Source organism: Mytilus trossulus, chromosome 2 (genome assembly GCF_036588685.1).
Source record: "Mytilus trossulus isolate FHL-02 chromosome 2, PNRI_Mtr1.1.1.hap1, whole genome shotgun sequence".
NCBI lineage: Eukaryota > Metazoa > Mollusca > Bivalvia > Mytilida > Mytilidae > Mytilus > Mytilus trossulus.
In genome coordinates this window covers 84,854,841-84,881,090 of record NC_086374.1, presented here as the reverse complement: position 1 = coordinate 84,881,090, position 26,250 = coordinate 84,854,841, and the positions used below count along the sequence as shown (strand labels likewise).

At 32.8% G+C, this 26,250-nt stretch overlaps 1 protein-coding gene across 1 annotated transcript; it reads left to right on the top strand.

Moving 5' to 3' along the window:
• The first annotated feature begins 325 nt into the window (after window positions 1–325).
• Window positions 326–23,249, top strand: LOC134706041 (mucin-2-like). The gene is made up of 11 exons (XM_063564750.1): window positions 326–370; window positions 1,868–1,970; window positions 4,095–4,133; window positions 6,921–6,976; window positions 7,665–7,727; window positions 12,164–12,266; window positions 12,959–13,020; window positions 13,766–13,831; window positions 14,874–14,943; window positions 15,938–16,591; window positions 22,873–23,249. The coding sequence occupies exons 1-11, from the start codon at window positions 326–328 to the stop codon at window positions 23,004–23,006; spliced, it is 1,395 nt and encodes a 464-aa protein (XP_063420820.1). The 3' UTR covers window positions 23,007–23,249.
• Window positions 23,250–26,250: the final 3,001 nt, after the last annotated feature.

Genomic DNA, 26,250 nt, shown 5'->3' with positions numbered 1-26,250 from the left:
ACGCATAGCATGCATATGGTAGCCAGCTATCTTTCACAATTAAAACATACTTAACCGCACAAAATAAAACAAATATAAAAAAATAAAATATCAGAATTATAGAAATAATTAACTAAAGACACAAAGCCCAACCTAAGTACTACAAACATTACATTATCCAAATAGATATATATGATAATAATTACATTATGTCAGGAAATATATATTCATATATGTGATAATAACTAAACCATGTCAGGAAAAAAGTGTTTTTTTATCAAACATTAGACCATTACTTTCTTTCGAAACGTTTATGATCCTCACCATAACCGTATTTCTTTTCAATATGCAAGTTAACCAGAAATCACCAATACAACATTATAAAACAAATGTATATGTTCATTAATGACCTTTGTAGAAATGTGTAATAGAGGAGAATAGGCACAAACTGTTACATTTTACATGTGAAGACCATTCGGCTGTAAGTATTAATATATACCAAAAAGATAAACATTGACATCAACATATCAAAGACAGGTTTCAGGACAAACTCAAAAGAAACAAGGAATTCTAACACATTAGAACAACATATTTATTAAAATTTACCTTTATTTCTTTTCTCTACTTTCTGAGATTTGCTTCACACCACAATATTAAGCCGTTAGGTTAGTTTAAACATATTTTATTGTTCAAAACAAATGGATTAGACACAAGTTTTCCAACTTAGTTCCGTCTTCTCCATAATATACCGTTAGGTTAATTACATAAAAAGTAAAACCACAAAAGTGCTAAATCAAGGCACAAAAAACAACATCGGGGTAACAAACTTAAACCGAGGGAAACGCATTACATAAAGGAGGAGAACAACGACACAACACCGAAACGAAACACACACATAACGGACCAAGCTAAACCACTTTGAAAATTCCAAACGTAAAGTACTTAATCAAATGGCAAAATTAATAGATCAAACATATCAAATGAATAGATAACAATTGTTATAATCCTAACTTGGTGCAGCCATTTCCTTATGCAGAAAATTGTGGATTAAACTTTGTTTTATAGCTACAAAATGTAACGTGTTGCTAACCTCTCAGAGGTATGATTCGATATTAACTCAATTTTGATAAAATAACTTAAGACATAATTTTCCTTAATATTTGTTCACGACGTGGCTTATGTTCAACTAACATTGATTGATTGATTGTTGGTTGCTTAACGTCCAGTGGCAAACATTTCATGCATATTCAGGACGAGAACAAGTTCACAATAAATACTTAAGGTAGGTCTTGAAATAATAGAGGCCATCTGGGATGATGTTGGGGAAATTTGGACTGCCACTGGAAATTGAGGGTATATTGGATAGGGACAGAAACTTTGCCTTGCAACAGGCCACCTACGGACCCCTCAAAAAGTTGTTGCAAGGGTTTAAACGTGCAAAGAGCGTGGCACTCTTCTAACACAAAGCATCGGATTTACGTCCCCAATCTGACCGGACGTGACTGCGAACTTGATACATCCCGGACAGCCAAACGGACGCTCCACTTCGGCAAGCGTTTTACTGCCGGTCGGAAGAAGACCAAGCAGTGTTCAACTAACAAGAATGAGATATAAAATTTGGAACACTTGACAGACAGATTAATAAATTAAATAATTATTTTGTAAAATAAAATAACGTTATTGCATTGGTATTAAATAATTATTGCTTCATTTGAAGTACTTTATGATACTGTAAAGCACCTAATACCTTTGTTAAAACATTAAAACAGAGTTTTTCTTGTGTTTCATTCGTATTAAAGCTTCGTTTCACCTGGAACTATTATTTAACAAACATATGATTTAGTTGAATTTTTAATAAATGAATCACGTAATTTTTTGTTATTTTCAGAATCTTCCTCCACATTGTGAACCTAATCTATTAAGTGCTGGTAAACGCTGTTTTTGCCACTCAAGAAATTGTGTCGACGACATACTCAGATCCCATATATCAGGTATTTAAATCATTCCCGAATTTTTGCAGTACGTTTTATATGCAAACGGCTTCTAATTGCATTTGAAATCATATCAGAGTAGTACTATACATGTAGTAAGACAAACATAAAAACTTGCGTTTGAATAAAAACTAAAGTATTAACAAATATTTTGGATGGAGAATTGTCTCATTGGCAGTTATACAACATCTTTTTATATCTAATAAGTCATTATTTATTTAAGGAGGCTCGAGGGTATAAAAATTTCAGAAAAAAATTAAACATTTGTTTTTCATTACAAATTTAATTTGTTACCTTTTGTAGTTGTTACCTTATCATATGGTACAAAAATAATTCAAAACAATAACTTCGTGTTGGCCCCAGATGACTTTTAAAATGTATAGATCATTGAAAAAGTTTCAAATTATCTCCCTTTGGTGGAAAAATGCCATTTTTTGGCTTTAAAATTGAAATATCTTTTTTAACTCATCGGTGACCTATATTTTTTAATATAATTTCCATATAAGCTGTACTTAAACTAAATTATTGTAAAATTTGAGCGATTTCTGTTATAAATTTGTTTTTTTATTTCGATATTACCTTTATTTCTCCTATTACTTCAACAGAAAAATCCCACCTTTACAAAAATGTATGCTTCTTTCGAAGGCAGATTGTGAGCGCAAATGAACGGTGACCCCACTTTTTTATTCTATTTTTCCATTAACTATAAGATAAAGTTTATTTATAGAAAAATATAGACAAATTCTATATAAATGATTTAGACCCGCGAACCCCCTTAAGAATGACAAATTAATTTTTAACCTCTGTATGATCAGTATTCATCTAAATATCATTTCATTACTGCTACACTTACTATCATTCGTCAACTAATTTAAACAGTTACTATTCCTCGATTAATAACATTTCTGAACCAAATTATGATGCTTTGACCGTCAAATTGATCTAGCCTATTCGCTTTGTTGATCTGCATTTGTCAGTTTTCTTGCATTGACATGATTGAGGCAAAAAACAGGATTCGAGAATTTTTTGTTTTATTTAGAGTGTAATCTGTGACATGCCTCATATATCTCCATTGGAATTTGAGTCCATTTATGTTCATTCTCATGTTCATTTCTTTTTCTTCACCACTTGACTTCTGAATAATAGTGTGATTCGTTAAGAAGGATTGGAAAAGCTCGAGAAGATATTAAAAATAGCACACCGACATGCACTAAGATCGCCATGATAAGAAAAGACAAGCATGTCCACAAACCACTTGATAGACCGAGCCACACTAACTTAGGAAAACTGAACGGGGATAGCGTCAGACGATTCGGAAGGGAAAGCCAATTCTAGTCTACCGGTCATGTTGATTACGACGAGAAAAAATTATGTGATTCTAATTCGTTAATGATGATATTGACAAAATTGAGAATGAAAATGGAGAATGTGTCAAAGAGACAACAACCCGACCTAAATAAGAAAAAAATCAACAGCAGAAGGTCACCAACAGGTCTTCAATGTAGCGCGAAATTCCCGCACCCGAAGCGTCCTTCAGCTGACTCCAAAACAAATATATACTAGTTCAGTGATGATGAACGCCATACTAATTTCCAAATTGTACACAAGAAACTAAAATTAAAATAATACAAGACTAACAAAGGACAAAGGCTCCTGACTTGGGACAGGCGCAAAAATGCGGCGGGGTTAAACATGTTTGTGAGATCTCAACCCTCTCCCTATACCTCTAGTCAATGTAGGAAATTAAACGCATAACAATACGCACATTAAAATTCAGTTCAAGAGAAGTCCGAGTCTGATGTCAGAAGATGTAACCAAAGAAAATAAACAAAGTGACAATAATACATACATAACAACAGACTTCTAGCAGTTAACTGACATGCCAGCTCCAGACTTCAATTAAACTGACTGAAAGATTATGATTTCATCATATGAACATCAGGCACAATCCTTCCCATTAGGTGTTTAGTATCATACTATCATAAAATATGATGAATCTAATTCTTCTGCACCAGACACGATCTATATATCATAGGACATGATACTACAAAATATTAATCGACACACAGTTTACAGTATTGTTTGAATGTCTAACAAATTATGTTTCAATTAATTATTTTATAGCCATTACAACAGCAGCTCAAACAGTAACAACAAAAGCAGGTGAGTTTTGTAATTTGTTTCGAGGCAAATTTCATTAGTTGGTAAAAAAATTATATTCCAGGTACAACCTTTTTTTTTTGCTGCAGAACATTTTTATATCAAGATGACGTTATCATTTGTAAATAAATAAAATCTATTTGATAAACGTTAATCTGATCATGTCTATACGATCTGGTTAAATTGTTTAAAGAAAATTCTGATTATATAACAAATATGAGTCGTTTTGTTTTTCTGTAATTGGTTAAATCATTATTTAGACAATACTGATTGCATCAGTAAATAACTCTTGAATAATATGACGCTTCACCCGTGTACTTTACATAAATTAAACCTATTGAAATATTTACTAGAGAATTATTCAAAAATACTTTCAAAATTTCATAAAGTTGGTGTAAAATGACGGTAGGAATGGATAAAAAGTAAAATCACAAAGATACTGATTTTAGAGGAAAATCAATTCGGAAGTCCATTATCACATGGCAAAATCAAATAACAAAACGTATCAAAAACGAATGGACAAGAACTGTCATATTCCTGACTTGGTAAAGGACATAAACAAACTCCGTTGGAAGTTGGTCATGATACTATTTGGCTTCAAAAACAGAATAATAAAGTAATAACACCACTCATAACTGATTTATCCAGCTGGTTTATATTATAAAAAGTGGTAAATTTTTAAAATTTTAGTATTGTCGCCTGTGGCAGAATAAATAGTACTGCTTACCCTTTTTATTTACAAGCACTATGTGGACATCACTGTTGGTGTACTGTTAGTCCATGAGTACATAATTAGCTCAGACACGAGTTATACCATACTAAATTTATATTAAGAACAATTTGACGATAGATAAAAGAAACATTTACAAAGAAAGGCTCAAAAAGGCAAAGTTGACCTACTAATGTTAGAAAAATTCGACCATGTCTTAAAAATCAATTTTGCAGTACGTCCTACCTATTCTGCATACATACAGCTTTCAATAATTATGTTTGAGCATTCCTTAATGAAGATAAATCTAAAACTTTCTTCTGACTACTAAAATGTATAACGTGTTGATTAATTTGCATGAACCAGTGCACTGTTACTTTCTTGTAAATGTTTTTTTTTAATCTCTTTTGCAAACTCGACTGTGACTTTTTATGTGCTAGTTGATGTCGTTGTATGATTTGTTTTTATTCTGTAGTTAGTCACAACTTTGTTGTTAACATGTATTTCTATTTTATAGTCTTTTTTTTTTCCTGTAACAAAAGTATGATTTTTTTAAATAATAAGGATGTTCTTATCCCAGGAAGAACACCTTAGCCGTATAAGGCACAACTTTTAGAAGTTTTTGTCCTCAATGCTTTTCAACTGTGTACTTGTTAGTCTTGTGTAGACGAAATGCGCATCTGGCGTATTAAATTATAAACCTGGTACCTTTTAATAGCAATTATTCAGACATAAAGCATATTCACCCTGGCTGAAATTCCCTAACTACTAGTTTATTTTTACCTTTGTAACTTTTTCAAGGTTCAACTGATTTTTAGAAAAGGTTTGGCTAGCCACAAAACCAGGTTCAACCCACCATTTGTTTCATAAAATGTCATGTAACAAGCAATGGTCATTGTGATATTACAGTTAGTTTCTGAGCGTTACATTTTAGTTTTGTATTTCTTTTGTGTCGTAGTTCTCCACTTATTTTTGATGGGTTTCCCTCGTTTTTAGTTTGTTACTCGGAATTGTTTGTTTCTGTATCAAATAAAGAATTTCGAACAGCGGTAAACTACTGTTGCCTTGATTTCAATATGATTTTTGTTGTTTTAAATATTATTTGTGTAATCAGTACGTTGACAATCAGTCTAAATATTATTTTCAAATACATATTCACATGGATGGCTCTTCTATCTGTCGACTCATAAATCTTGGCATTGCTCAAAGTCATGTTATTCTTTTACTGGTTATGGCCTTTTTACACTAAATTCATTATAGTTAGTGTACTGATTGATATTTAAATCTTGAAGGTCTCACGTTGACCTATAATTTTAATTTCAGTGGCATTTGCAACCTTGTATAAAATTGTCTAATTGGCAATCATACCCCACCTTTTTTAATTTGAGAATGATTTCTGTAATCGTTGTTATGACCTTTGAAGTAGTTCTCCGTAACTGCAAAATACTCGCAGATCTGTACTTATTGTATTTTTGTTGTGGGTATGTATAAATACAATTCCGCGTTCACTCTGTTTTTTTAAGCCGTATTCATATTTGTACATTTATCATTTTGAGAACATGTAAATGTTGTTTAAGCGATATGGGAATTGCTTAATCTCGAAGGCAGAATGCTGACCTACATGTGCTAATTTCTGTGACATTGGATCTTATGTGGGGAATTGACTTATGGGCAATCTAGCACATCATCTTATTTTTATATCAAAAGTAAATTGTTAGTGCCAATGTGCTATTGAATAATAGAAATGATTATGATTTGAGTAATTTAATTCTATGTTAATTTGCATATACGCATCTGGTAACTTTCAACACATGAACAAAATGCGAATAAGATGAGCTTCCCATTTAAGCGTCTAAAATGTAAGATTTTTAAAATCACAGTACTTTTAATCAGGTACTTTGTTGTTTTAAGCGCATCTTTTAAACACTATTTCTTTACTAACCTGATTTAAATGAATTAAAATGTTTATCATATAATGTGTCAGTAAATTATTACTTTTAGTTGATGACACAAGAGAAACGATACAATTCGCTACTAAAAGTATTTTTGCACTGTATGAGTAAAATTCCTTTGTTTTTCAGTTCAAGTTCATAACCAAGAATTTCGTTGTGGAGGTTATGTCTGTCATAGGCATCAGGTATCTGATAAATAATCGGTAGAAAATACTATTACTTATACTAAAACAATGTTAATCTATTTTTTTTTATCTTACGATTTATATGTGTATCATTCGAATATCGAATCAGATTAATAATATAAAGTAATAAACAATATAAATAAGTAACAATTAGATAAGTAAAAATAATGAAAGAAAAAGATTTTTCGTTCCATATAAAAAAAAACATGTACAGTTTTAACATTTGTTTAATTTGTTCTTTACCAGCCATTCCTCAATTATATAGTTTGATTTATTGTTACCTAAAATGTATATTAATATAGATAATCGTAGATAATCGTACTGCCTTCAGCAATGAAAAAAATAAACCGCAAAGTACGCTGAAAATAGACAGGCATACAAATTGGGATCTAATTCCAAGTTGAAGATTAAAATGACCAAGTGTTTATTCTAAAATCATTAAACTCATATGGTAGTCAGCTATCTATCAAAAACAAAACCTAAGATGAACTACTAACATTACTTTTAGTCAAGTAATTATAACTATATTATTGCCAGATAGATTTTTCTCATCAAACATTGGACAAAATTGTCTTTCAATACGTTTATGACACTCACCATAATCGTGTTTTTAAATATGCAAGCTTACCGAATTTTATCAAAATAGAACTATAAAACAAATGTATGTGTTCAATTACATACTTTGCAGAAATGTGTAATAGAAGAGAATAGGCACAAACAGTTACATTTTAGATGTGAAGACCATTCGGATGTAAGTACTAATGTACCAAAATAATAAAATTCGACAAGACAAAACAGGTTCAAGGACAAAGCCAAAAGATACAGAGACAACAAAAAAATAACAATAAAATCAATATAGCAGGAAAAGGAATACTCTATTGAATTATATCAAAATAGAACAACAAATATATTTATGCTTATTGCGGTTTTCTGATTTTTACTTCGCACCACTGTGTAAAGCCGTTAGATGAATAAAAATTAAGTTCACAAAAAAATGAGCTTCAAGCAAAATTTTAAATGGAAAGTCTCAAATCAAATGGCAAAATCAAAAAACTGTCATATTCTTGACCTGATACAGGAATTTTCTTATTTAGAAAATGATGGATTAAACCTGGTTTTATAGTAGCTAAACCTGTCACCTTTCTATGGTTTGCTATTCAATCCATTTGAAAAATTATTTAAGACACAAGATGATCCTTAATATTTTTGTACGATTTGGCTTAGGTTCAATTTGCTCGAACGAGATATAAAAATGGGATCACGTGCAGGACAGGATATATATAGATTCTTACATTGATACCAGTGGATTATCGGATTTATCCAATCGAGATAGTTAAATTATCAATTTTAAAGTTCGAGCCGCCTCGGCGAGGACTTTAAAATTGATAATTTAACTATCGAGATTGGATAAATCCGATAATCCACGAGTAACTATGTAAGAAATCTGTTTCTCTAATGATTAAAAAATACATTTTCTTTTTTGTTAACCGAAAATCCCCTTCGAGTGCCTTTCACATTGCACGAAGTTGTCAAATTCATTAACACCTGTGAGCATATTTTGATTCACCCAGTTAGCTAAAAAGGTCATGACCCTTAAAATCATCCAATGATCTTTTGAGATCAGCAGCAACCACACGTTGATTAAATTTTTTTTATACAATGGGTTCGGAAAGGGATAAATTTCCATAAAATTAGAGAAATATATATATATATATATTTATACGATTTTGCTTACATGAACACGCATAAGACTTTCGGTTTTTATCCAACGCCCATCATAGGTTTGAACATTGTTTTCAATTTCGACTTTTGTATATCAACATTGATTGAAAAGGGGGCCTCGATTAGATGCAAGTGTACTTTTTAATGTGTATTCTCATTGTTTGACCTCACGATCTTATGAATCAAACTAATACAATATGAATCAAATCATTAAAGAAATTATTATTTATCTGTCTACAAATTTGTCATAGCATTTATTGCAACCAAGAAACACAACCAATTTTTCACTCAAAACTTGATGACGATTGAACTACTGTAGGACATTCCAGCCGTTTCAAAGTAATATCAGGAGCCACTGGGTAATCCACAGCAGCTTAAAATAAATCTGGGAAACGATGAAAGAAAAGCAGCAAAAAATATTCATAATGTAAAATGGGAGGGCGGGTAAATTCTATAGCTTTGGTCAAAAAAAAAAAAGAGGGACGAAAGATACCAAAGGGACAGTCAAACTCATAAATTTAAAACAAACTGACAACGCCATGGCTAAAAATGAAAAAGACAAACAGAAAAACAATTTGGTCAAGCTACGTGTAAAGTTTGAATTGCACGGACTAAAACTTTGCGGCTTAAACTAATTATCATATGAAAGTGACCAGTAAAAATTAAATCGAACAGACCGTCAATTAAAATCCTATTAAGTAATATAATTACAATACCTGACTTTATGTTTGAATTACATTGTAATATCGAACACGGAAGATTAAGAATAAAGTTAAAAGTATCACTGGGGTAAAGCTGATGACCGTAATTGCATTCACGGTCATCCCAAGATGTCGGACGAAAAATTAGGTCAGTTTCTGTATTGTCTGTTAAAGTGTTTCTATATCATTTTCTTTACAAATCATACATTGAAACGATGTAAATTTATAAAAGAATCACTCGGAAATCACTAATTACTTCCGAGAAATGTGCATGAAACGGGAAATTCGATTTGAAAAAATCGTTAAGATGACCGTAAATCATAATCAAAATATTTTCAAGATGACCGTAACATAAAACAAGGATGACCGTGATTGGTAAAAAGATGACCGTAACTTGTAAAGGATGACCGTAATTTGTAAGGACTGACTGTTATTTATGTAGGACGATCGTAACTTTTATAGGATGACCATGCATCAATTCTAAGAAATATCCGTTTTGTATTCAAAGCTTTTTTGTTGAGTTTGTCGATCTCAATTGGGGTATAAATATGTTTCATAAATTTCTTTTTTTTAAACTATAATATAATTGGCCGTATTTTGGATTTATGACAATGATATTTAATTTGCATAACGTGTTTGGCATTAGAATTAAAAAATCATACCATAGGTAAATTGTGTACTAAGTTTCAATTTTATTTAACTCTAAGATGGACAAACGGACAAACAAACAGACGAACGGACGAACGTACGCACAGACCAGAAAAAACTTAATGCCAATAAATGGAGCATTAAAAACATTAATAATACATACGAATATTTTAGTTCAAATATTTTCGTGTCTGCCCTTCCATTAGGTGACTGAATCATGAAAAAATTCCCCAAAATAGGTAACGATTGTATCGGAAAGAGAAAGTCGAGTGCACCTTTTTTATGTTAGGGCATGTTTTGTGTATATTTTGTCTTACAAAGCAAGAGTATTTGATATAGCATCTCACTTCAGATTCTATCATTTTTATATATCAAAGCTACAGGTTGATTTGAAAACGTCAAAAAATCACAGTACGAAAAGATGAAATATATTGGTCAAGTGAAATAACTATCTAATGAATTACAAAAACAGAGTAGGTGTGTTCGAATAGCTATTTTATTTTCTAAAAGTACTTGACGTCAGTCTTTTAATTTGGATGATGAAAAAATATATCTTCGAAAAAAAGTATGACTTTCTTGTGTGTGACAACTAGGGTTTATAATCTCCAACCACTGAAAATGTTTTAGTCAGTCCTTCCACGGCACGAAATATTTTTTTTCAAATGCTTAAGAAATTTCCAAAATTCCACCTGACATCCGAACAGACAATATTTTTAAGTTGAAACAATGCAGACAAGATCATTCACTGATGCTCATTAGCTAGTAGATACATTTGTCTTTTAACATATAACTGATATATAACGATCGATCGTAATGGTACTATGTTGATAAATTTATCAGATTTCAAGAGCAAAATTGGCAGAGCGTCATCTCTACAATGACTTCCATTTCTACGATTGTGAGCATGAACTGGTGTAATGTGGAGACAATATTGAAGAAGTAGAATGCTGACTGTATGAATAACATTTCTGTATATATACAAATTGACAGCGTTCCGCCTTGTGATATGCTATTCGTACAAGACTATTTAAGGATCTACTTTGCTGGAGCTCACCTTCACTAGTTTAGTCGTATAATATTTTCAAAATATTTCTGTTATTTTATTTGCACGACAAAATGGAAGACGATATAATATCAATGGGTTTACATGCATTGACATTTTTAAAAATGTGTATTTATTATATGTCATTAAAAGGAATCCCAGAAATAAAAAAATCTTTTGTCGAGCAGTTGGAGGCTGTGCACCGCATTTATTCATTATACTTGTGAGGTGTCATTTTATCGCGCTTTTGTAGCATGTCATTTTGCAAAGTCATTTTAAAAATTAAACCCTCTACTGTAAAAAAGATACATATGGTAATCTTAGCATTTGAAGGACTACTTATTTTCTTCTACCTATAGGATAATACTATCATATTAATATGTTTATACCAACACGATAAATCATTTGATACAAAAAGGTAGTTATATAAATACGGATATTTCTTAGAATTGAGGGTCATCCTTTAAAAGTTACGGTCATCATTTACAAATTACGGTCATCTTAAAAGCAATTACGGTCACCCTTGTTATGAATCGCTGATTCTGTTACGGTCATCTTGATTGTGATTTACGGTCATCTGATCGATTTTTTCAAATCGAATTTCCCGTTTCATGCACATTTCTCGGAAGTAATCTGTGATTTCCGAGTGATTCTTTTATAAATTTACATCGTTTCAATGTACGAATTGTAAAGAAAATGATATAGAAACACTTAAACAGACAATACAGAAACTGACCTAATTTTTCGTCCGACATCTTGGGATGACCGTGAATGCAGTTACGGTCATCAGCTTTACCCCAGTGAGTATGGGTATTCAACAAAAGATAAATAATTATTGCTTCATTTTGAACTAATTTGTGGTACTGTCAATGTACATTATAAAAACATTAAAATCAGTTCTTCATGTGTTTATTCGTGTTTTAGCCGCGAAATAATATCCAAGCAAAAACGTTATGAAACGTTGAACATGGAACTATTATTTACTAAACATACATGTATGCTTTAGTTGAGTATTTCATAAAAAAATCATTCGTTTAGAAAACACTCTGTTTGTATTTTTTCCCTTATTTTCAGCACCACACACCACATTGTGTGCCAAATTTATTAAGTGCCGGCAAACACTGTATATGCTTATCAAGATCTTGTGTCGACAACACACTCATTTCACTTGTTTCAGGTATTTAATTATTATATTAATATACCGTGTAGTTTTAAAATAAAAGAGGGACGGCAAATACCAAAAGAGAACATTCATAAGAATGCTATATTTGTTTTAAGAAGTATTCTATACAAAAGGCTTGTAATTACAATTAAAATAACATCCAAGAAGTATGGCAAATTCAAAAAATTGCGGTTGAATAAGGAACAAAGTATTGACATATTATTCAATATTCATTTAAGAATAAAAAAAAATAGTGTTTAATCTCCTTATAATAAATATTAAACTAAATATCATTTCATTACTGTCATTTGTTAGACGATTTTAACATGTTAAATGCTTTGATTAACAAAGTTTGTGAACGCAATTGTGATGGTTTGATTGTCTCTTTGATTTAACATATTCGCTTTGTACCTTCATATCGCTCTATTGCAATTTTAGTCAATTTATTTTCATTCTCATGTTTATCACTTTAACACGTGACTTTTGAATACTAGTGTGATTCGTTAAAAAAGATTGGAAGATACAGGGGAGATATTAAAATAACTAATCAGTCGAGATTAATAAAGTTCGTCATAGTGATAAAAACGTCAAGCATGTCTACGGTGAGAAAAAAATGTGTGATTCTTATGAGGTAATGAATAAATCTTTTTTTTTCTGCACCGGATACTTAAATGTTCAATATGTATATATATTTATATATATTATAGGACATGAAGTTTCAGGACTTATTTGTGCAGATCATGATGATCATTTTTGTCATTCAAACCAGGTAATAACGTAATATTATCGATGTTGTTTTAAGGCATTCATTTATCAAATCAATCTACATTATAAGTACATAACTATGGAAAGCCAACTAGGTCAACATTATATATATATTCGTTAATTATCTAAAAGTACTTAATTATTACAACTTGTAACTGTATGATTCCAATATTCTTCATTGGTAAATTGTCAATTCGTATATTGACGTTTTGTAACTTGTAACATGACGATTTGTAAAATGGCGATTTGTTAAATGTCATCGTTTTATTATGCTAACGATCATTTTGTTAGAGATGACAATCGGTATCTTCTTCGGTGTTTAATATGTACTGTTCACTATGAAAGAGGGGCGAAAAATACCAGTGGGACGGTCAAACTCAAAGATAGAAATTGAAAATAAATTGAAAATCTGTATCTAAACTTGGAGCATTAGGCAAAGGACTAGCTATATAGACCGATCGGTTACAGCTGTTGTACACTCCAAGAAAGCGGTATGCAGTGAATCTACAGCTCGAGGAATTAAGAGTATTGAAATAACTTTAATTCAATAATATGTTACAAGATATAAGTAATTATAAATATAACAACATTGATGAAAGCATAGAAAAGAACAAATCAAAATAATGTACGTCGAGTCCCTTCGATAACCATACATATATGGATGACTGATAAAGCTATTTGAAAAAAATCTAAGTAGCGGAATAATCAGTACTGGGTGTGCCTTAGCTATCTTATTTATATGATTTTAGGTGTGCGAAATCATCCATTCACTTAATGGACTTTTTAGAAAACGTTGTGTGGATCGACACCATGGTGTAAGTATTCTATATGAGCCTTAAATCATAACTAGAAATACGAATTATTTGTATTACTTGCATACATATGTATTTGGATATTTATATGTCAATTATCTCTTCGTGTGTTCAGAGAAATTCAGAAAGAATACAGAAACTATAGTCCTAACTCCCTCAGGCAAAATGGCTATTTTAGGCCCCTGTTGCTCATATGGCTCTTCGAACGAGAAAGTCTTCAGTGGCTTTTAAATTTAAAGGGTTCCCGAAAAGTACTGCAAATGCACAAAATAAATCAACGTTAACCTATTTTCATTTACATTTTTAAAACCTCTTCTCAAAAATTCAAAAAACTTTTCACATGAATCATTTTTAACAGGTATCAAGTAATTATACTAACCCTTTGAAAGAGTTACCGGTAGTAAAGATAACATGAAGAATTTACCGAATATCTGTAAATACACGTTATGTGCCAAAGTGATTAGAATATTGAATGCGGTATCTCAAAACACAATTAATGTGCCAGTGTTTGAAATATTGTATGCGGTGTCTAAAAACACACTTGATGGGCCACAGTGTTTAGAACATTGTATCGGGTATAACTTGAAATGATAAAAAATAGTAAATAAGTAAAATACATGTAAAATTTATCCTTCAAGTTATTTTGTCAATTGTTGCTCCTAGTTTTACCTTCAACTTAATAAACAGCTAAAACTACGCACTGTATGTGATCCAAAGCGGACATACAAGAGAAGAGTTAGAGCATCCGAAAATAATAAAAACAAAAATCACCATAGCAGAAAACTAAAATCAAATCAACGAACGTAATATATCCCCCAACTAAATAAACAAACACCTCTAAAAAACACAATTATGAAGCCAAAATTAAGCGCTCCAGGAGGGTAGGTTATTTCTGATTTTCTACTCGTCTTGTTGCAGATAAAACCTAATAAAAAGTCGCTTTTAGAAATGTAACAATCGATAAACTGAGGACGGGATCGTAGATACGACAATTTTAAATTTAAATTTGATTTAAACTTTATGTGTATTTTATTTCTATTTTTAGTTACATGAATGTCGACATGCGCCTGATGTTAATGAGCATTGCTTCTGTACTACCCAGGAATGTGTTTTTGGTATATATATTGTTATTCATTCTACTATTTAATATCGTAGGATCATACCACATGTAGACATTGATTTTGTTACAAGAGAAGGGAAAACTTGTATACAAGTAGAACATATAAATATATATATATACATATAATTTAATTTTTTGATGTAACGTGTCTTCTGATTGGCTGACATTGTTTTGTTTATCATCTCATAGACATAATGTTGTCATGTGACTGTAACGTCATCCGCGTTTTTTCATTATTTACGCCGGTTTTAAATGAAATTATTGTATTTTTTTCTCTCTGTCGACTCAAAGTAACAAAAAAAATATGCAGCACAATTAATGATAACCCGCTTCGCGCGTTCTTCAATGCACCACATTTTTAATGATATTTCAGAAAAAAATATCACATTCATTTCTTAAGTATATACAGGGAGTAACTATAATGCTTCGACAACGTCATAAAGCATGGCCTGCATCCCTCTCAGTTCATATTCACTCTCAATTAAATGTCATTATCAGGAATAGACAATATTTAGGTAAAATAAAACAAAATTTTATGGGAACTTTTGTGGTTTCTACTGTTGATTTTACATTTTTTTCTACTACAGCAGATTGGTAACTTTCTAACTTTCTTTTAATTGTCTTTTTATTTTTCATATCTTGTATGAAGTTACAAGCATCGTCATTTGATCTGTGAGAAACCTCTCCAGATCGTCAATCTGCTTCGGATGACAACTCGATTACAAATAGTTTTTGATTGACAGGATACCGGAAGATAAACGCGGTGGCTCGATATGGATTTCGAGGACTGATATCGATATTAGCCCCGAAGGCTGATAACTAACCGTGACTTCCGGCTTTGATTGGCCATGCAAAAACGTATATATCAGTTCAAAATATGTGATAAGTATCAATTATGAAGAGATTAATACTACGAGACAATATCGACACACAATTTAAACTATTGTTTGAATGATTAATAAATTATACTTCATTCGATTGTTTTACAGTTCATACAACAACAGCTCAACAAATAACAACAACAACAGCTAGACCAACAGCAACACATAAACCAACAACAACCGCTAAACCAACAACAACAACAGCTAGACCAACAACAACACCTAGACCAACAACAACGACACCTAAACCAACAACAACAACAGCTAGACCAACAACAACGACACCTAAACCAACAACAACAACAACTAGACCAACAACAACACCTAGACCAACAACAACACCTAGACCAACAACAACGACACCTAAACCAACAACAACTACACACAAACCAACAACAACGACACCTAAACCAACAACAACAACAGCTAGACCAACAACAACACCTAGACCAACAACAACGACACATAAACCAACAACAACACACAAACCAACAACAACACACAAACCAACAACAACACACAAACCAACAACAACACACAAACCAACAACAACACATAAACCAACAGCAAGACCAACAACATCAACAGCAAGACCAACAACAACGACACCTAAACAAACAACAACAGCTAGACCAACAACAACAACTAGACCAACAACAATAACTAAACCAACAACAACAACAGCTAAACTAACATCAACTAAACCAACAACAACAAGATCTAAACCAACAACAACAGCTCAACCAGTAACAAAAACTACAGGTTGGTTTTGTAATTTGTTTTTAGGTGAATGCCATTTGTTTGTAAAAATAATGTTTCGTCATCATGCCATTCCAGATAAGACTTGTTTTGTATTGCAGAACATTCTGATATCAAGATGACGATGCTAATATTTGTAACACATCAATTTCCTTTCGATATTAAATTTAAGTATGCCTTCATGCTCTAGACAAAACGTTTTCGTTTAATTTCTGATTTTATAACAAATCTAAGTCGTTCTTTCTGCAATTGTAATGATGCATACAGGTACATAACTCAAAAGTAACTTTATAATTATATTCGGTCGAAAAGTTTGCATCCAGTTTTTTAGGTCATCTGGCCCGAAGGGCCAAGTGAGCTTTTCTCATCACTTGGCATCCGTCGTCCGTCGTCGTCGTTAACTTTTACATTTTGAACTTCTTCTAGAGAAAAAACACTGAATGGAATGTGACCAAACATGGCATGAATGTTCCTTATGAGGTGCTGAACAAGTGTTGTTACTTTGTAGCCGATACATCATCCAAGATGGCTGCCAGTATGAGACTTAGTTTAACATAGGACCCTATGGGAAATGCATACACATGACTTCTTTTAGAGAACCACTGAATGGAGTAAAACAAAACATAGCGTGAATGTTCCTTATAAGATGCTGACCAAGTGTCATTTCTTTTTAGCCGATCCATTATCCAAGATGCCACCAGCGGGGGACTTTGTTTAACATAGGACCCCCATGGGAAATGCATACAAATGACTTCTTTTAGAGAACCACTAAATGGAATGAAACTCAACACATGACACGAATGTCCTAATGAGGTAGTGACCAAGTGTTGTTACTTTATAGCCGATCCATTATCCAAGATGGCCGCCACCGGGGGACTGAGTATAACATAGGACCCTAAGGGAAATGCATACAAATGACTTCTTTTATAGAACCACTGAATGGAATGAAACCAAACATGGCATGAATGTTCCTTATGAGATGCTGACCAAGTGTTGTTACTTTGTAGCCGAACCCATATTCAAGATGTCCGCCAGAAGGGGGACTTAGTTTAACATAGGACCCTATGAGAAATGCATACAAATGACTTCTTTTAGAGATCCACTGAATGGAATAAAACAATACATGGCATGAATGTTCCGTATGATATGCTGACCAAGTGTCATTTCTTTTTAGCCGATCCATTATCCGAGATGGCCGCCAGCGGGGGACTTAGTTAAACATAGGACCCTATGGGAAATGCATACAAATGACTTATTTTATAGAACCACTGAATGGATTGAAACCAAACATGGCATGAATGTTCCTTATGAGGTGCTGACCAAGTGTTGTTACTTTGTAGCCGAACCCATATCCAAAATGTCCACCAGAAGGGGGACTAAGTTTAACATAGGACCCTATGAGAAATGCATACAAATGACTTATTTTAGAGAACCACTGAATGGAATAAAACAAAACATGGCATGACTGTTCCTTATGAGGTTCTGACCAAGTATTGTTACTTTGTAGCCGATCCATCATCCAAGATGGCCGCCAGTGAGGGACTTTGTTTAACATAGGACCCTATGGGAAATACATACAAATGTCTTCTTTTAGTGAACCACTGAATAGAATAAAACCAAACACGGCATGAATGTTCCTTATGAGGTGCTGACCAAATGTCGTATTAGTAGCCGATCACTCATTAAAGAAGGCCGTCAGCTGGGGACATAGTTTAACAAAGGACCCTAATGGAAATGCATACAAATGAATTATTTTAGAGAACCAAACAATGGAATGAAACAAAACTTGGCATGAATGTTCCTTATGAGGTACTGACCAAGTGTTGTTACTTTGTAACCGATCCAACACCCAAGATGGCCGCCAGTGGGGGACTTTGATTAACATAGGACCCTAATACATACAAATGTCTTCTTTTAATAAACCACTGAATGGAATGAAACCAAACATGGCATGAATGTTCAGTATGAGCTGCTGACCAAGTGTTGTTACTTTGTAGTCGATCCATCATCCAAAATGGCCGCAAGTGGGGCGACTTAGTTTAACTATGGGAAATGCATACAAAAGTCTTCTTCTAGAGAATTACTGAATAGAATGAAATCAAACATATCCATAATGTTCCTTTCCTTATTAGGTTGTGTTGTTACTTTTAGCCAAATTTTTTTTTTTATACGATTTCAAAAATCCCAAGTAGAATCAGGTGAGCGATAAGGCTCTTGAGAGCCTCCATTTTAAATGACTCATGATAGACAAAACTCATGTCATGCGTTTCGATGCAGGGATTGATGTTTCAAAACATTAAAAGACATTAGTTTCGTATTTCAGGTATTTTTTACATGTTAAACATATTATGTTTCACTCTAATGTTTTAAAGTCCCAACAGTTCAAACCGTTACAACAACATACGTTGGTTTTGCAATATGTTTGTATCCAATTCCCCTTAGTTGGGGCGAATTATAACGTTTTAGATACTAGTAATACTTGTTTTGTCTCAAAGAACATTCCTATATCAAGGTGACGTTGTTTTATGAGCAAAATGTTTAAATTCAAATGTTTTCGCTTATTTCCTCCCAAGTGGTTCATTCGTTTATGTTCTGTCTACATTGTCTTCAACTATAATTATCTAAGTTATCTAAGTCGGTTAGTTGATTATAGATTTTTTAAAAAAGCATTCCATTTATGGTTGTTAATGGGGTTTTATTAGGTATTAGCCATGGAGTTTTCAGTTTGTTTACGATAAGTTAGTGTGAAAATACTCGGCATCATTTATATCAAATGTTAGATAAAGATTAAATGTCTCAATAGATATAAGGAGATCTTGGTACGAGTGCTAATGAGACAAGTGTCTATCCAGGTCAATCTGTAAAAGTAGGTCAAAGAACTGTCTTTAACACCTGCACGGAGCCTCGGCTCCCACTGAACAACAATCTATTGCAACTAAAATGTTCAATTACAAACGCGTTTTGCAGGATCTCGATATTGAAGACTTCAAGTCTAAACATCCTGATTGCACTTGTGCTAGTTCCCAATTCACATATAATCCTGCTGGCCACGTTATTACCGGTGACCTTAACATTGTTTTAATAATACTTCTCTACGAAACGTGTTATCGAAAGGTCCGAAATATCGTGAGCCTAAATCCATCAATTGGAAATACAATTTTAAAATTTTGATGGATTCAGTCGAGGATTATGCCAGGCAATGGGCTAAGAGCAGGAAGGAAGACGTAGACACTCTATCCGAATGGATTAAGGCAGTGAGGTCGTTAATACAAATCAGAATTAAGAAACTGAATGGGTCCGTCAATGCCCATGCTACGTCAATCTTCAAAGATCCAAATGTTGCTTAACACCTATCTGACCTCCATGATAAATATGTTGTTGTCCTGGCAGACAAAGTCCTAAATAACATCGTTTTTGTCTGTAAAAGTCATTACATTATTTGCTTGATAAACGAATTAGGTATAGACAATTCACTTGGAAACCCAACATATACCCTCACGACACTTACCAAAGAGGAAATTCTGGATAATCATAGGTCTGTTATTTGTTCCTTTGGTATTTCAACCAAAGATGAAGAACTGGATCTTCCATCACTGTATTGGATACCTAAACTACATAAGTGTCCTTACAAACAACGGTATATTGCTGGGTCTTCCAAGTGCTTCACGAAACCCCTTTCTAAATTATTAACATCACTTTTATTAGCAATCAAAGACGAGCTTCAAAGTTATTGTGAAACTGCCTATTCTAGAAGTGGCGTGAATCAGATGTGGATACTTAAAAATTCCAAAGATCTTTTAGAGTACATACAATCTAACTCTCTTTCATCTTGTAACAGTATTAAAACATTTGACTTTTCTACTCTTTACACAAGTATTCCACATTCCAAACTAAAAGACAAATTAAAAGAGTTGGTATTACTTTGCTTCATAAAAAAGAATAGCCAACGTAGATACAAGTATCTTGTCTTAGGGAGGAATAAATCCTACTTTGTAAATATTCAGTCTGATTCAAACAAAAAATTCTCTGAAACCGATATTATTAAGATGCTTGATTTCTTGATTGACAACATATTTGTTACGTTCGGAGAGCGTTTTTTTCAACAGACTGTCGGTATCCCAATGGGAACAAACTGTGCCCCTCTACTTGCTGACTTGTTTCTTTATTATTATGAGGCTGACTTCATGCAGGAACTTCTTAGGAAGAAAGATAAGACGTTAGCAATATCCTTTATCTCTACTTTCCGCTATATAGATGACGTTCTTTCATTAAACAATTCAAAATTTGGTGACTATGTGGATCGCATCTATCCCATCGAATTGGAGATAAAGGATACTACAGATACAGTTAAGTCGGCTTCATATCTTTACTTACATCTAGAAATTGACAATGAGGGTCGGTTGTAGACAAAACTTTACGACAAAAGAGATGATTTCAGCTTTCCAATTGTGAACTTTCCATTTCTAAGTAGCAACATTCCAGCAGCACCTGCATACGGGGTATATATCTCCCAATTGATACGATATTCCCGTGCTTGCATTTCCTATCATGATTTTCTTGATAGAGGGTTACTGCTCACAAAGAAACTATTAAACCAAGAGTTCCAAATGGTGAAGTTGAAATCATCCCTTCGTAAATTTTACGGAAGCCATCACGAGTTGGTTGACCGTTATGGAATAACCGTTTCACAAATGATATCGGATATGTTCCTTACGTCGTAACCACAATCCCCTTCCCTTTTATGAATTTGACCTACCGAATTAGACTATTCACCGGATTTGTAATCACATAAGCAACACGACGAGTGCCGCATGTGGAGCAGGATCTGCTTACCCTTCCGGAGCACCCCTGGTTTTTGGTGGGGTTCGTGTTGTTTATTCTTTAGTTTTCTATGTTGTGTAATGTGTACTATTGTTTTTATGTTTGTCTTTTTCATTTTTAGCCATGGCGTTGTCAGTTTGTTTCAGATTTACGAGTTTGACTATCCCTTTGGTATCTTTCGTCCCTCTTCTATATAGGGCCCAAAAATGACAAGCGTTAATTAGAACCCATATAAATTGCGTTTGCCGTACACTATTTTAATCCTGGTATGCTTTTACTTACAACCACTGGGTGGATGCAACTGTTTGTTTCTCTCTTGGGAATAACCTACCCAATAGTCAGCACTTCTGTGTTGACATGAATTAGCATTTAGATAATAATAATCATAAATTAATTGTTAACTTTGATACTTTTTGAATATCCAGGATTATCTACCCCATGGATAGATTGTCTTTGCTGTGTTTGTAAGGCCTTTGAACTTTTGTGTCCTTGGTTCGCAATAACTTCATGCTTTGTTTAGCCTTTATAGTTTTTATTATCCGAGCGTTACTGATGAATTTGTCTTTAAACTAAATCGAAAAGTTTAATAGCTGTTTAATCAGTAATTTGTTGGAACTGTAGCACAATCTCCCATACAGACAGAGTTATCGTCCTTTCCTCCTCATTGAGGAGGAAAGGACGATAACTCTGTCTGTATGGGAGATTGACTGTAGCACAGTATTTGGTGCAGATCTTGTTGATAACGTGAATCTGTTATTTATATCATTAAGATTGAGTATAATATGTATCATTGAAATGATATTGACTATTGCGGTATGAGCTCTACACATTTTTCAGGGCCGTCCGTTGACCTATATTTGTATTTTTCTGTGTCATGTTGATATTGTGGAGAGTTGTGTCATTAACAATTCTACAACATATTTTTTATCCATATGTGAGGGTGGTAAAGGATTATTTTCGTGGAACGTGATCGCCGTTTTTATTTCACGTTCAACGTGTTTTTACTTTTTTATTTGATGTTCAGTCGTGCAAGACAGGTGCCTCGTTCAACGTGTTCTGCTTATTTAATTTCACGTGCATCGTAGTTTTCAAAGTCTTATTTTGCGTGCTCGGTATTTTTCAAATAAAATTCAAACACTTGACAGGGATCGTCAAGAAATACTTTTTTAATAGCCGTAAACCAATTATATCATAAATTAATATACTAAATCGGGAATATCAAGTAAAACAAAGCGTTAATATATACAAAATGACGGTGACTCAGTCACAAAAGGTTCACATAATAGTATTTATTTTTCGTGCAACTTTCATTACAGAAACTTTTTCACGTTCAACGTGAAATTATGCTTGTTTCACGTTTTTTTCGTGCAAGCACACACACCCCTTTACCACCCTCATATGTATATACTGTATCTGACATCATTGAGTTTTAATCTGAACTATATAATTTCCTTTTATTTCAGTGGTTTGCCAAGATAAACCTGGAGTGAATTGTACTTTATTCAACGCAAATTTTTGTGCCAACCCATATTCAAATGAGATTTGTGCCAAATCATGTGGTCACTGCACCAGTTTTATGCAGTCTGCACTTGGTTAATATTGAATTTAAACTATACGATGTTTTTGTTTTTTATCATGTATTTCATGTATTTCATGAAAATTGTGGTGGAACTGAATAAAAGTGTCAAAATTGAGAAGAAAATTATATCTAATCATGAGAGAATCTTTTATAAGAGGCTTTTAATTAAACTATATACTTCACATTACTTCATAGAACTTACCCGAACGTATCCCGGTGTAGCGAAATATAGCACGAAAATGGGAGCATTCACTGTATTTATGTTTTGCTTTTGCAATTCATAAACTGTGTTGGAGTATATGTTATTCGAAACATATTCATCTTGCTATTTTAAATACTCATGTTCTTGTTTTGCAATTAAATTATAGATGGTTTTATTGACAACAACCTTTAGAGAACAATTGTTACAGGTTAGATAACCAAACGCACCAATCATGACATGTACTTGGTCATTTAGACTCTGTTAGACGCAATATTTCTATACCTTGGGAAGAACTTTCAGTATGTTTGTTAAGCATCAATTGTTATTTAAACTGGGTTAAATACCATTTAGTAAATTACGATATTTTCTAGGAGTGTTACGCAATATTGTTCGTCATTTCACTCTATAAATACTCGCGTGAGATTGCAGTTTTTGGTCACAATGAGCTGTTCTTACAAATGTACGTTCCGATAAACATGAAGACCTAACAGGGCATTTTCTGAAAATAAAACATGTTAACAGAGTTATAATTGCTTGTATCAGCTTATCGAGTATATTTAATTACTCAACCGTTTAAAACTTAAGACTGAAAATTTAAAGTTCCATATTATGTATAAATAACCTAAATTATACAGTCCCAGTAAAATATCGTTTCATCTCGTCTTCAGCTATAAATTTCTTCTTTTCTAATCAGAATAGCAATATGATATATTATACTTACTGGACGTGTGATGAGATGACTTGAGCTGTACAGTTTTCTCCTTGATTATATCTATGAACGTTTCGGCAACAAAGGTTAGATATCCATAGCGGGATAGCACATCATCATATTTAATGAGGTTTTGTTTACAGTGCTCGGTAAAACTATATAAGAAAAGTTCTATTCGTTAGATAAACAAATTCTTAAAGGTTACCAATTCAAAACTGAAATTATTATGGTTTTATAGGTATTAATATTGATTGTGTTATCAATAAATTTAAAGCAAACTAAATTTTTTTTGTTATACATATATGCAAATTGTACATTTATGACTCTTTAATCTGTCGATACATGTATCCTGACATTGCACAAAATTATGGTTTTCTCTAACTATTTAGGACGGTTTTAAAATAAATGTATTGAATGTTGGGTGCGTACTGATTGATAGTTTAGTCTTAGATGCATGCTTTGTTTTCTAGTTGTTTATGGCTTTGAAATAGCTGTCAGTCACAATCGTACTTAGTGTTTTCTTGGGAGATGGTCAACTACTTGGCCACGTCCACATTGTGTTTGTGTTAGATGTATTGTTAGTTGTATCCATCTAATGAGTTTTAAAAGCCTTAATTAACTGATTTTTTTAGTTTTTTCTTATGTTAACGTTGTACGGTTACACCATTGTCAAAGGTATGGCAGATGTGTGTGCCCTCACTTACAAAGGTAACACTGTCATGTAGTGTATGTTCCTATCGCATTCAGGAGCATGTAAATCTGTACTTGGCGTTCGTTGTTGTGTTTTATATTTGTTTTTCGTTTATCATCTTGTTACAAAGTTTAGATCGTAAATTTTCCTCTGGAATTGTTTTACATTAATTTGTAATTTGGAGCCTTTTATAGCGGACTTTGTGGTATGGGCTTTGTTGAATATCACACCGTGACCTGTTTTAGTTGTTCAACTTCTGTATCTTGTGGTGTCGTGTGTAGAGTTGTATCATTTACAATCAAATTAAATCATCTTCTTTTTATCATGTTTATTTTATTATGCTTTAAGCATATTTTGTTTCATAACAATACAAGAGGCTCTGGAAACTTTCATTGAAATATATACAGAAGAAATTTAATGTATGTTTATTGAAAGAGTATAATTATTCTAATGCAAAGTCAAGGCGAGGAGCTCTAATTCACTCATGAAATTTAAACAGAACTGATGGGATGTTCAAATATAAGTGAAAATATCATTAACAAATTAACAAATAGGCTATTACAAAATTTGAATCTAACAATTACAACCAGAAAAGGTCATGAACACAATTAATTAGACACTCCTCGGAAGACCTTTCTCCCTCAAACTTATGTTAACTGTATTCAAGTATGTTATTTCATGATAAACTTTATCGCATGATACATATCAAACTGTTTTCAAATTGTTACAACATATATGTGCGACTAGTATATTATATAGCATTATGTTTGTCACCTTTTGAAAAGACACAACATCACGTAGCCTATTTCTTTTCCGACCTTCTGATTAATCCAGCCCACACTATGCACTTGCGAACACGAAGCTGAAAAGTCAGAATAATAAATTTCGACCATACACATTGAAAATGTTGACCAATCATCGCATGAAATACAATGCACATGTCGTCGTTGCTAATGTGATATAAATACCTGACAAACACAATGCTGACTTAATTCGTTTCAGTGTTCGTCATAGTTTTTGACCTAAATGGTGTTCAGATGTTCATTTTGATATGAAGACCATCTTAATAAACAGAAGTTTTTTTTTCGAACGTTGAGATATACTTTGATAGTTCATTTGGTGTTACAGCCCGTAACAGTACTTAGTGATCGAATTCGCGTTTCTTTACCGTCAGAATAAGTTACGTTATCGACAAACTTATTACAGAAGTGACATGATTTAATTTTCTTCATCGACAAAATATTTCATGTCCAACGTGTAAGTTTTCTTGTTTAAGTCGAAGTTTTTTTAACACAGTAAAACATTTTTATAATCAGCCTCTGTCATTGGCATTTTAATTTTAACGGTAAAGTAAATGTTGCTCAATGTAGATATTATATACTGATTGCACTGTGAATATTTATGGGATTCAACATTGTAATAGTTTTTCTTTCGTCTGATACAGAATACCCCCATATCTTTCCTTTTCCATACCTATCTGTTTATTATGTCCCGGGGATTATGTCAATCATACATTGTTGCAATACCGACATGCTTGTACTTTGTCACAGAAAAAACTGAAATAAATTTCCTTCAAATCGAAGTAAAAAAATACAAATTTACCCTTTAACATTTGAAATGTTGAAGACAAAATTGCTCTATATCTTAAGTTATTGACGAA